This window comes from Rissa tridactyla, chromosome 1, assembly GCF_028500815.1.
Source record: "Rissa tridactyla isolate bRisTri1 chromosome 1, bRisTri1.patW.cur.20221130, whole genome shotgun sequence".
NCBI lineage: Eukaryota > Metazoa > Chordata > Aves > Charadriiformes > Laridae > Rissa > Rissa tridactyla.
The window spans coordinates 77,103,839-77,117,577 of NC_071466.1; the positions used below are offsets into that span (position 1 = coordinate 77,103,839).

General features: G+C 51.1%; 1 protein-coding gene across 1 annotated transcript; it reads left to right on the forward strand.

The window, feature by feature from the left end:
- The first annotated feature begins 1,672 nt into the window (after positions 1 to 1,672).
- On the forward strand, positions 1,673 to 12,049 carry SHOX (short stature homeobox). Its single transcript, XM_054215302.1, has 5 exons — positions 1,673 to 2,191; positions 5,562 to 5,770; positions 10,072 to 10,129; positions 10,240 to 10,328; positions 11,798 to 12,049. The coding sequence occupies exons 1-5, from the start codon at positions 1,918 to 1,920 to the stop codon at positions 12,041 to 12,043; spliced, it is 876 nt and encodes a 291-aa protein (XP_054071277.1). The 5' UTR covers positions 1,673 to 1,917; the 3' UTR covers positions 12,044 to 12,049.
- The last annotated feature ends 1,690 nt before the right edge of the window (positions 12,050 to 13,739 follow it).

The window sequence follows — 13,739 nt, forward strand, 5'->3', positions numbered from 1 at the left end:
TAGAGCCTCGGATTTGATTGGCGTTTGCGATGACAAGACCTGTTTGTTAAGTTGTAAGGCTTCCTCGGCTCCCTCACTTGTTAAATGAACTCTGGAGGAAGGATGCCACCGAGACACAACAATATAATAAATGTCAGGGATATCCGCAGTGCCGAGATCAAATGATCAATCCTTGTCCCCTAGATAATCATTTTAAACTCGCACAGGGGGAGATTGATTTTTTTTTAAAAGCCCTTTATTAATTGCTTCCTCGATTATTATTTTTTCCCCTCCTCCTGTGGAGGTGTTAACTCTGGTGCTGGGGGCACCTTTGGATTAATTAAACGTATTTTTAGAGTTTTAATGTCCTGCTAATTTTCAGAGCAGTCCCATGCTCCCCCGGAAAAGAAACAATGGCCCCTTGCTCCAGCGAGGAGCCTCCTTTGGTTGCGGTTCAGAGCAGAGGGTGGCGTGATGATGGGCTCTGATTATCTCAAACTCGAGGCAAGGGAATGAGAAGGACGTGAAAAGCCAAACGACCAGAAGACAAAATTCCTCCAAATACCAAATAACCCTTCGCGAAGGAGCCCGAGGAGACGAGATAGAAATAAATAGCTGGAAAATCGGCTCCGCTTGCGGATCAAATGGTGCGGAGAGGCGCTAGAAATGCCGGCGCTGTTATCTGGAGATGAATTTCAGGCAGCTATTCAAGCGCCCAGAATAATAATTATTCCGCGACTACAACAAAAATAACAGCAGCCTACCAAGAACAAGGTGGGGAAATTATTGCCAGTCCTATCTTAAATCCGGCAGGATATGTTTCGTTGGGGAAATAATAAAAAAAAAAAAAAAAAAAAAGAGACAGACGATTTAATGTTCTATTTGTCGTGTAAAGACTCTCGTGTTAACAAATTACCCCTCTACTGCACGCAGCGGGGTAGCTCTACATCCAAAGAAACATTTTAGATTTTAATTTTCCCCAACAGTATCTTCACACGGCATAATAACAGTAAACAAGAAAACAGACCCTGCAATGTTTACACGCATCTGGAGAGCCCCCCTACCTATGAATAACCACCACCACCACCCCTATCCAAGCAACCCCCTCCAAATCCTCCGAACACACCGACACGGATCTCCGAGACACCTCGCAACTTGTTTAACTGCAGCACACGTCCCCCTCCGCGCACCCACCCACCCGCCAGAACAGGCAACACTTTCAAAACAGCATTTTTGGTTCGCCGATTATTTTGACCATTTAATTAAGCGAAATTAGCTAAATAGCAAATCAGGTAGAATTTCCAATGAGTACAACAAATGCACATCTCCGGCTTTTTATTCATTACCTTTTTTTATTGAACACTCATTTTCTTTTCCTCTTGACAGCGATACATTTAATTGCAGGAGCACAGTTATTTGATTAGCTGTGGGTCCGTTTTTACTCACAGTGTTGCCACGCACAGGATGTCCTTACAATCAATTAAGTCTTCCTCGACTTTCATTTCTGCAACCCATTTACAGAATGCAGACACCTATTTTCATGTTTTCCTCTTCCACCCCCCCTCCCTTTTATTCCTCTCCCTCCCTTTCTCTCCCCCTCTTTTTCGCTTTTGCCTCCCTAAATCAAGGTGCAAAGATGCCAAAGAGTGATGAAATGAAAAGAAAGCCAATTGCTGGACTGAGGTGGGGGAGATAGCTGCTAGGAGTCCGCCTGCGACTATGGAGCAGTCAGTAATTGCTGGAGACAGGGAGAGCTGGGGGTTGGGCTGAGGTAGCCATGTATAAATAGTGTGATCTCAAATTGAAAGGCATAAATAACAGCAGGAGTGATCTAACCCTATACAGCCCATCTTCTACGTGCAAAAACAGCGTGCGGAGGACGGCCACATCTCCGACTGAAAACAAGTGGATCTCTGTGGATAAGATCACCGGGCAGCCATGGAAGAACTTACGGCTTTTGTATCCAAATCTTTTGACCAGAAAAGCAAAGAGAGCAGCAGCGGCAGTGGCAGCAGCAACAAGAAGGAGACGATCACGTACAGGGAAGTTTTGGAGAGTGGGTTGGCTCGCTCTAGGGAGCTTGGAAACTCTGACTCTAACCTGCAGGACATGACCGAGAGCAGCAACCATTGCCCGGTGCATCTTTTCAAAGACCACGTAGAGAGCGACAAGGACAAACTGAAGGAGTTCAGCACGGGCAGGACGGCGGAAGGTAAGAGCGGGGCTGGCCGCCCTCCGCCCCGCGCCCCTCGCCGCCAACCCCGGCCCCCTCTCCGGCCGCCCCCCGGCGCTCCGCAGCGGGGGACAAGCCGGACATCGCCGCCCCGGCCCCGGCCCCGGCGGGGCGAGCGGGTTCGCCTCCCGCATCCTGCCTCCCTCCTCCGGCCGCCTTCCTCCCGCAGCGGCGGGAACATAACGCTTTAGAAACACATATGCCTGCATGCCTATCGTGAACATAGCCGTGCAAAATAAGTCGCAACTTCGGTCCTCTCCCCCCCGCCCCCCCCACTCCCCTCTCACTCCCCGTTCACATCCCAGATCGATCCGGTGCGTTAGGCGTTCACTCGCCCGGGGGAAGGGGGCAGCGCAGGACGTCAGACATTTTTGTCTATCTGTGTATTTTTGTACGAGGAAACCTTGTCCGGGGAGTTTTAACGCCTCAGGAGACCTGTTCTTCCTGCTTCCGGGCCGCCAGGATGCTGCTGCTTCTGCTGGGAGAAAGCTGGATGTGGAGAGGGCTCTCCCTGGACATTTTGTCTTGTGTCGGTCAGCCTGTCCTAGCCAGAGGCTGCGGCCGGCGAGGAGGAGGAGGAGGAGGAGGAGAGGAGCCTGGCTGCGGGGGAGCTGCCCGGGCCCGGGTGAGACGGAGCATCCCTGCGGAGAGAGGCACCGGCCGGCCCTGTCGCCCGGTCCCTCGGTCCCCTGCCTGCCCTTCTCACCTGGGCCGGGGCAGTACCGCCTCCCCCCGGGCTGCGGGGACCCCCGGCAGAGGGGTAAAACGCCATTCCTTCTCATAGCGTGAAAGAAATTAAAAATAAAAAATAATTTTTAAACCAAGCAAGCTAAAAATCCCGCACGGGCTCGCAGGGGAAGGAGAGAATAAAAAGGGCGGGGGGATTAGGAAGTTGAGAAAGTGTCTCTAGGCAAGTTAGACAGGTGGACCTGCCTGGGGAGCTACTGGCTAGCTTGGGGTAATAAAAAACGGTTAATAGGTTGGGGAACAACAACCAGTCTTTCAGCTGTTTCCTACTGTTTGATCTTGTTTAATATAACATTGGGCGAAAGGCAATTTAATTTACAGCCCAAACGCTTATTTAATATCCTCCTCTCTTCCACCCCCTCCCCAAACTGAAGGACGGGGTGTAACCACATATTCGGGTACCCGTATTTCTGCACAAGCCAGTACCACTCGGCACTGCTGATTTTCCTTCTCTGGTCGAGAGATTGCAAAACGAGAGGGTTCAGTTTAGAGGAATCATTCGCGCAGGAGATGGTTTTAAAAAATGAAAGCCGGCCATGCTCCAGGAAAAAAAACTAAATAAAACCTAAATAAAAAAAATTATAATGCGAACGAACGAAAAAAAAAATATCTCTACTACTCTCCCTTTTCCCTGTGTATCGAAATTTTGGCTTGTACGTTTAGCTAATCTAATCTATGGAGAAGAGCTGGGGGTGGGGATGGAAGGGAGGAGTTGGAAAGAGCTGAGATGCTTGTGACAGTTTAAATTCATGCCAGGTTTCAGTCTAATTTCAACTGATTCCGGCGTGTGATTTCAGTCCCACCGATATGCTAGTTAATATTTTATACCTATCACGGACATGCTGTAGCCTCGTATCTCCGAAAGGAAACAGAGCTTTTGAATGCGCCTAATTTTCCCTAGGCATTTCCTGGGTTAGCACCCTCGTCTTTTCCTAGGGGTTCCCCTTACTGGAGAAATGCAAACAAAACGCCATTGAAACCAACGAGCGAACAACTTCCCCCCCTCCCCCCCCCGCCGCCTCCGCCTCCGGAGGTCAGACCCTTCCCAAAGTTTTATGCAGCCAATATCCAGCCCGGAGACGGAGACGGGGAGCCCGGAGGAGCGGTTACGGACAGGGACAGTTTTCATTTTGGAAGTGAAAACGAGCGCTTCGCTTTGGGTCCCCGCCTTACTTAAGCACAGATGCAGTTCAGGACGCTTTATTACGTTCAGTTAACTTACGATTTGCAGTTAGTCATTTGCATTTTGGGATGCCCCCAAGTATATAGGTTAATATATATACGTGCACGCGCACATTTGCATGTGTGTATACATACATATATATGTATATATAACACGTGTGTATTTGGTAAGGGAAAACGGATTTAATCTGCAGATGTGGCTTCCCACCCCCCAGAAGGTGAAGCAGCACAAAGGAGGCAGCCGGAGCGGGCTCGTCCCGGGACTCCGCCGGTGCCCGCGCCGGATGCGCGGCCCGGGCAGGCGGGGAGGTCTCGGGGAACCGGCTCAGCTTCCAGAGGTGGCCCCTGCTCCAGCACCTCTCCTCTTTTCGTTAAGCCGCATTTAAAAGAGGGTCGGTCCGTTAGGCCGCCCGGCATTAAGGAAAAGGGAGGGGGAAAGGAAACAAAAAAAAAAAAAGGAAAGAAAGATAATTTGCCAAAGCAGAAGAAATCCCCACCGCCACCCCAAAACAAAAAAGGACAGCTGTTTTCCCCCGCTGCCTCCCCAGCCCTCCTCCCCTCTGCCCGGGACAAGCGCCCACAGCAGCGGCTGCCTCCGATCGCGAGCTCGCCCCGAGCCCTCTTGGGCTCCATGAGGACTGGTTTGGGGGGCGGGGGGGGGTGGTGTCTGCTGGTTTGGAGGGGCTGGGAGGCCACCCATGGTCCTGGAGTCCGCTCCCCCGCGCCGGGCCGTGCAGGCCCGATGCCAGGGGGGTTTCGACCCGCCGGCAGGTATTTTGGGGGAAGGAGGGGTGATAAGGGGGAGAGGGACGGACGGTTTAGGTCTCAGGCCCATGGAAAGTTTCTTTTACGAGGCAAATATTTCCACCGTGGCTTCACCATGACAGCAGTGGGGAGCTTCTTTCATAACCCACTTTACTTTGAGAGAAAACGGCAAGGGAGAAACCCCCTTCACCCGCCTATTCCCACCGCCTGGAGGTATCGGGGGGCCAGCGGTTTTCCCACCAGCCCCTTCCCCAAACTGCCCATGCCAACTGGCGGCACGGCTTCCTCCTCACCCTGGAAAGAAAATAAAATTATATTTATCTATATAGGTTTTTTTTTTTTCTGATGGGGCATTAGCCAGGCAAGGCAGCGCGGCTCCCTCCATCCCTCCCTCCGGCCGGCGAGCTGTCCCCTGCCCGGCGCGGAGCTGGCAACGCGGCTCAGCCTGACACGGTGCCCCCCGGCCCCGCTCGCCCCCTCCGGCCCGTCGGGGCCAGTCCAGGGACCCCTCTCCCGCCCGCCGATTGCCCCCCACAGGTTGCGCAGAGTTTGGGGAAGAAGAGAGGGGAGAGGGGAGACCTCTCTCTGCGGAGAGAAACTTCGGAGAGGTGCGAGGGGAGGCTCAGTGTCGTTTTCCCCTTCCCCCTCCCGGCAGGGATCTACGAGTGCAAAGAGAAAAGGGAAGATGTGAAGTCAGAAGATGAAGATGGACAGACCAAGCTCAAACAAAGGAGAAGCAGAACCAATTTCACACTAGAGCAGCTGAATGAGCTGGAAAGACTTTTTGATGAGACTCACTATCCGGATGCCTTCATGAGGGAGGAACTAAGCCAGAGGCTGGGACTGTCTGAAGCTAGGGTTCAGGTAAGAGAAAGGCTCTGTTCCTGGAAACGTCCTCACCTCACTTCCTAACTGCCAGCGGATCCTAGCACAGTGCCCCGTTTCATCCAAAGCGGGGAGGTGAAGGCAGAGGCGACACGTGTGATGGGGAAGCTGTTTGCAACTCCGCTGTACCTGTCCTGCCAAACAGTAATTCTGCTCTGGGAATATCTGCCCGTGCCTTGCATTTCCTAGGAAGGCGTTTTTTTGTGTTTTTTGGGTTTTTTTTGGGCAGGAGGGGGGTGGTGGGGGTGGTGGTGATAGCGTTGACAAGTCGCTAATAACTGAGCAGCTCGCTAATTTTTTTTTAATTATTGTGTTTTTTCCTTGCAAACGTGCCATTAACTCTCCCTTAATCTTCATTTTCCTCCCCCTCTTTCTTTAATGGGGCCTTTATGGAAAAAAAAAAATAAATAAAAAGCCCAGAAAACAATCGCCGTGAATAAGGGTAGAGGGTTTGGGTGCTGAGGGACGGGATTAGCCAGAGCCGGGGGAAAGGTGCCCGCTGTGATTCGCGCAGCAAGCGTATGAATGCATGGTACCCCATCTGGTGGAGTCTCCCCCCCTCGTCCCTCCCAGCCCGCTTCAGATACAGCTAAATACCAATTAGCCTTCGAAACCTTGAGAATAGGTCCGGGTTGCTGTAGTTCTGGGGCCATCGGAGCCGTCTGTTTGGGTGGCTCCACATCGATTATTTTAAAATTCGATTTTCGGTTTGTTGAAGGGAAAAATACTCCCCCTTAAGCCAGCTAGGGAATGCCTCCCCAAAACAGATGTCGTATGAAAAAGGAACCCTGGAAATAATTAGTAAGATCAACCTGTGGCTCTCTGAGCAGGCCTAGAGCGGGAGAAACCTGAAGGAGATCTCTTCTTGGGTTATAACTCCCTGCTTCGCCTAACAGACCCAAGCCCCAAGAAGAAAAAGTCACCAAACCAACGCCTTCACACCCTGGAGATAAGAGACGAGCATGCATATGTATTATAGCCGTCTATACGTGTGCACGCGTGAGTACACATAGATGCGGATTTGACTATGTGGGCATAGGCGGTCGCCTCCGTGCCTCCCCTTAACCCCAGGGCACAGCGGGAAGACAAAAAACACCCCCCCGAGATGGCGTGGGGACAGGACTCGCCTTGTCCCCTTCCTTAAGCGCGACCCACGGCGGATCCCGCTCCCCCCGGACCCGCTCAGCAACACTTTGCCTGAGTAAGCGACTATCTGGCTTTAAACAACTGCCTCCCGGAGGCATTCCCCGAAACAAATAGAGTAGCTAGGTTGTTTTTTTGTTTGTTTTTTTTTTTTTTTCTTGTTTTGTTGTCTTTATAAAGGCTCTTTTCTCTCCTCAGCTCCTGCCGCTCTCGGTATAAACCGAGCAGGGCGAGGGATGCGCCGGGCGCACGCCTTAGAAAGGGCGGTTGCAGGGGATATTGCAGGGGTTCACAGTGCTGCTGGCCTACTTTCTCCTGGAAGATTGATCTAACCACACCATATAAATTAATGAAAAGATTAAACTTTTGCTGAAGGGGACATCAACTCTTATGTCATCTTCCCAGATCTTCTTACTTGGGCTCTGTAATATCTTTCCAAGGCCTTGATGTACTGTTTCTATAAAAATAAATTACTTGTAATTGAATTCTGCACTCTTTCTTTCAAGTACTTTATTACTGAGCAGCACCTTAACAGGATGTTCATAGTTACAGGAAAATTGGTGCTTCAAGTGCTCACGGATCTTAAAACAGCACACCAAAAAAAAAAAAAAAAAAAAGATACTGATTCAGGCAGAGATTATGAGAGAGATTAAAAAATTAATAAATGCAATAATCTTACAAAAGAGGTTTGAATGAACACAAGGTTAGAAATAAAAGTAATATCAAGAGGGAAAAGAGGAGAAATGGATAATTAATTAGGAAATAAGCAGAGAGCTTGGTATCCATCACGAAACTGAAGTGGGAAAAAAGAAGGAGAAAGGGGGAAAAGGGAAAGGTGGGGGTTTTTTTAATACTTTCAGAATTGTTCTCTAGTTCCTATCTGAACCGCCTGTCCCTTGCTGTTAAAGGATATAGTTTCAATTTAGTGTGGAAATTTGCTGTAAATAAATTGAAGCTCCTATGGTAGCTAGTCCTTATTAACCTTTTATTTTTAGTGTTGTACTGGAAACTCATATCACCCAGCTGTCAGGGTTATAATTGAAAGTTATGAGACCATAGTGAGGAGCAGGCAGTAATTCAATTACAACAAATATCTTTGGGTTTATGGTGCAGGGCTAAATTAAATGTCATTATTCACTGTCTCTAATGGAAATCAAAAGGAAATCAGATTAGAGCATTTGTGAAAGAAATCACTGAGTGATCCTTAATGAAGAAATAACTGTCTAAAACAGTGTACTGTGCTTTACTTAGCATATTCATGACTAATTGGAATTGATCGTGAATCACACCAAGCCTGATTTATTATCGCTTAACGCAGTGGCTAATTCATCACTTTTATTCCTCATAACCTTATTTTTTCATAGCTAAAGGGAAAGTGCACTTCGTTTTCCAGATTTAAATATAATTTCTGTTTGAAAGATGTTCTGATTTGCAAGAGAAGTTGTTTAAACGCTGCTTAAATTCCTCCTGACAATTTATACTCCTTTGGGGGGTGGGGGAGAACGTGGGGAAGACACACAACAAGGAAATTTCCTGCAAGGATTTACAAACGTAAAAAAGAAAAAAAAAAAAAAAGCATTATTGTCGCTACAGCACGATGATATTTTGCATGTTCGTATTTAAAAAAATAATAATATATATATACATAATCCCTAACGGCCCGGTTAAAAGGAGAAGCGTTGCATGTTGTTAATGTTTGCGTATTGATCGTAGGGAGAAAAAAAAAAATACAGGTTTGTGCCGTGGCTGTGCGTTCCAGGGCAGCCATGCCCGGTTAGAGAGGGGAGGGTTGCGCTAGCGACAAACCGGCGGTGGACGGAGACAGGAGAGGTCGGTCCGTCGGTCTGGCAGTCGGTCCGTACCCGTAGTACCCCGCCGCCAGCTCCTCGTCCCCCTCGCCCCGGCCACCCCGGGCAGGAAAAATGGTGCTCCAAATCGGAGAAGGCCAATTCCTACTCAAGAAAATCACTGAGGTACCCGAGGTAATTAATGCCTTTGGAAGCCTTTCTTTGCACTAATTACTCCGTTGTAAATGACCATCATTAAGGCAATTGAAGAAAGCTTGAAGGGAAAATTTGATGTAGGAAGTGCAGTTAGTATTAATTAACCGTATGATCTCTTGGCAAGTGCAAGAACATCAAAGGTTGTAGGTGTTTACTTAGCTCCAAGATTTTATCAGAGGTGAAAGTCAATGTTTGTCCGTATTCGGTAGGTTTTGGTGTAAGGAGAAGGGTCCGCAAAACATTTTGGGCCGTGCCCCTGACGATCCCGTGGGGAGAGCTGCTAAACCAAGCACCTCGGAAGAGGAGAAGTGATGAAGGGCTGAAATGCCCCTGGAAAAGAGGCAGGGGAGGCGCAGCGGCAACTCCAAATTCTGCGCTTGTTTGAATCAGAACGGCTGGGATTGGGGCAGGATTATTGGATTACAGGCGTTTCTCGGGTAGGGGCTATAAGCACTTCTTGACATCTCAGCTTGGAAAGATGTTGCTCTTGTCTGTCCAGAAGTCTACACAAGCGGGTTTTGTTTTCTTTTAACGTTTGGGGAACGGCGAATGATTCAGCCCCTTTGTGCAAGTTCAAGACCTCGCATCTTCTCTGAGGTCGGGAGGGAGCAGACGGGGCCAGGCCCCGGAGTCTGACCTAGCCCACGCTGGCTGTCCCCGGCATGTTTGAGGTGTTGACTGGAAAGGGAGCGAGGGTCCCCCATGGCCTGCCTGTGGCCTTAGTTTAAGTGTTTCTGGGAGCATCCCCTCCCTCCAGACGGGTGGCACAAGGACCGCCACTGCCTACCCCAGGGGACACGGGGACCTCGGTGCGAAGCGGCCGGCTCCCCGGCTACCTCTGATCTCCTTGGTTCAGCTCCCGCTGAGAAACCACACCAAAGAGCAGGACCCCCCTCCCTTCCAAAAAACAGCCCCTCCACAGCACATGGAGGGGCTCTTTCCGCCCGGGGCTGAGCTCTCCCCCTCGGCTGCTCCGCAGGAGAGACCTCGGCAAAGTTGTGCAGAGACCCCCCACCCTGCATCCCTCGCCCCTCAGATAACCCGCTTTCTTAGCGGCTGCCTGGTCTACCTCCATTTTTTGTTGTTGCTATTGGGTTTTTTTTTGTTGTTTTTGTTTGCGTTTTCTTTTCACAGGTCTGGTTCCAGAACAGGAGAGCAAAGTGCCGAAAGCAGGAAAACCAGATGCACAAAGGTGGGTAAGGGGTGCGGGACGGTCGGGGGGAGTGTGTCCGTGTGTGGGACACACGGCCGCGGAGCCCCGCGGCTCTTTCGCTGCTCACCCGGCCTTGTCTCTCCCCGCAGGTGTGATCCTGGGAACCGCCAGCCATTTAGACGCCTGCAGAGTGGCCCCCTATGTGAATATGGGAGCCCTGAGGATGCCTTTCCAACAGGTAGTTAGCTCCGGTTTTATTTGCCTTTCCCCCGTCAAGCTCCGACCCCCTTTCGTTTGCTTCGGGAGGAAGCCGGACACGTTTACAAGTGCCATTTATATAGAAGTTGGCACGTATTAAAAACAGGCTGTAAAACTTCGTGAAGGAGCCCCCGCCCGACTGCAAGGAGCTCAGCGCCCCTCGGGCCCGGGGAGGGGGGCCGAGCGGGGGGGTCCCGCGGCCCCGAGGGGCGCCGCCGGTGCTACGGGCAGCCCCACCTCCGCCCCCCGCCGCCTTGCGATGGATGGGCTGGCACACGGCCCCGTGGCCGCCGGCAGACGTGGCAAAGGCAGGCTGGCCTCCCGGGGGCGCCTCGCCTTCCCGGGCCGGGGGGGGCGCCCGGGCAAGTGCGGGGATGGAGCGGGCCGGTCCCCATCCGCCCTTCGGTCCCCGCCATGTCTCCCACCCCGTGGGCGAAACCACGAGGGGAGGAAAAAAAACCTACGTGGGCTCTTGCCCCGTCGTTCTCCCCCTCCTCCTCAGGCGGGATGTCGAGGCCTGGCCTTTTTCCGACGGAGGCGGCCGCCCCGGAGGTGGGGAGGCTTCTCCCCGGTGCGCTGCCGCCGTGCCGGCCCGCCGGGACCGGGGCTAGCGGAGCGCAGGTAGCCTGCTCGGGTCCTTGTCCCAGCAAGGCTCAGGCCCCCGGGGAAAACCGGGACGAGGGGGAATGAAATTCCGCCCCGCTTCCAGCCACCCCTCGCCGCCGCTTGTAACTTCCCCCCACCCTTTTTTTTTTTTTTGTCAATTAATCGGGGAATCGATTTTTTCCCAGCCCAAAGGGACCCTCCACCACGTTCTCCGTCTTGGAGACACGTGGAGCTGACAGATTGATTGTATTGATTTTTAAAAGACATATTTGGACCAAAAATAATTAAATACATAAATAAACTCCCCCCCTCCACACCCCTCTCCCCGAACCTACCCGGAGCTGAAATCTCTCAGTCAACCCCAACGTGTTTGTGTAGGTCGAGAAAGCTCCAAAGCAAACACCGACCCGGTATATAAGGGACTCGGCGGCCAAAGAGTTTTTAGCAAGGTATAAATAAACATCCCTGAAAAAAAAAAAAAAAACCATGAAAAAAATTAGCTATTTAGCACTTGTTGGCGCCCGTGCGTTGGGCCGCATATTTTATTTATTTATTTATTTTATTAAAAAACCCCCAAATATGAGGAGGGTTAAGCGTGTCCCTGTGCCTCGGGAGGGTGAGTGCGGAGCGGAGATTTGCTGCGCTGTGTGAGAGGTCTTGGGGGAGGGGGAAGAAACTGCGGTCACAAGTTGCTCTTTGCTCCCGGGAAGGGTCGAGGCGGCGGGGGGAGCGTCCGTGGGGGTGTGTGTGTGGGGGGGCCGGTTCCGCGTCCGTGGTGGGGGGGTGGGGTGGGACTGTGTGTCGGGGGTGTGTGTGTGTGACGCCGCGTCCCTGCCGCCCCAGGTCCAGGCGCAGCTGCAGCTGGAGGGCGTGGCCCACGCGCACCCGCACCTGCACCCGCACCTGGCGGCCCACGCGCCCTACCTGATGTTCCCGCCGCCCCCCTTCGGGCTGCCCATCGCCTCCCTGGCCGAGTCCGCCTCCGCCGCCGCCGTGGTGGCCGCCGCCGCCAAGAGCAACAGCAAGAACTCCAGCATCGCCGACCTGCGGCTGAAGGCCCGCAAGCACGCCGAGGCCCTGGGGCTCTGACAGGCTTCACACAAGCCCCCCCCGCCCCCTTTCCCCCCGCTCCCCGCCACAACCCACCCCATCCCACCCCGCTCCGGGTGCCCGCGGCGGGCGTGTGTGTGTGTGCCCCGCACGGACCGCCGCACTGCCTCCCCCCCCTCGCTCTTCCTCCTTCTCCTCCTCCTCGGCGGCCTTCTCCCCTTTTTCCCTGCCGCCTTCTCCCCCCCCCTTTTTTTTAAAGTTATTTTTATTTTTTTTTTTTTATTTTTACTTCTTTCCCCTCGCCCAAGGCTTGCGAGCGCTCGGCGGCAGCCGCTACCCGCCGCTTTCCTCGCCCTCCCGCCCTCCACACCCCACTCCCCCCCCCCCCCCGCCGCCAGGGACTCGCCGGGCGAAGAGGGGAGGCCGTTGGGCGGCCGTTGGCGCTGCGTGGCGCGGCGGGGACTCGCCCGCCGCGGGGCGAGGGCGCCCGGCTCCCCCACGCGTGGGCACCCGCACCCCGAACACGCACCCCACGAATCAGAGACTTCTGCGGAGGATAAAGTAGGTGGGAGGAGAGAGAAAGGAGAATTTTTTTGTTTTGTTTTTAAAAAAAAACCAAACACAAACCCACCATCCAACCAACCCAACACAAAAAGAAAGAGAGAGAGAGAGAGAAAAAAAAAAAAAAAAAGGAAAGAAACGATCTCTAAATTATGTTAATCTGTGAACATTTGGGGACGCTTTGGATTTTTGACCCTGGCAAAAGTGATCGCTCCAGCATAACGTCATCTGCTGCTGTCAGTTTTGCTACCTTGTGCATGTGTCTAACTAAACACGTTTTGAAGATCAGAAATATATTAGAACGAAACTAAACAAAACAAATAGTAATAATAATAAATAATAAATCCTTGGGGCTGGTCTCCATTAAAGATGACATTTCTTTGTTGCCAACAGTATTATTTCACTGCCATGAATCTCTTCCATCACTGAGGAGCTGCTGCTGCAGAACTGGTTTGAATTTAAATGTGGAATTTCAGATCTGAGGCAAGGCAGTTTTGGTTTTTTTTTTTTTTTTCCTTTTCTTTCCTAAAAAAAAAAGAAAAGCAGCAATAACAAAAAAATGTGCGTCTCAAATGGCTATGTCATTTGAAAGGAGAAAAAGAGAGAGACTAGAATTTACTAATCATTAGTGATAACTTGAAAGATGGGAACAATAAGAAATGCACCTGTTTTGCCAGAATCACCTGAACTCATTGAGATGCATTGTGCCATAGAAACAGGTCAATTTTTCTAATTTTTTCTTTTTTTCCAAATGTCTGGATCTTTGAATCAAAATCTCGCTGTTTTACAGGATGTAGAAAGAATGACTTGTACAACAAAGATGGACATATGGTTTTAAGGCATAATACTGATGCAGCATTAATTTTAGTGAAATGCAATTAAGTGCAGTAAAGTGCAATACTGTAAATATTATAGATTAAAAAAAATAGCCGTACTTATTCTGTTAATAACCGATTCTGCAAGAACCATAACTTAAGTCCTTTATGCTCAGACTGGTGCATTGCAGCTTCTTGCCAAAATGACAGTCCGAGTCTTCTATGAATGGATAAAGTTATATGTGTCACTTATGGGAAAAGGTAGATGCCATGATTTCTAGTCGAGTTAACGTGCCATATTTCTGGGAAGTAAGCTGAAAAGTCTGTATGACACTTTCACAATCATTTCAAGTAAAGAA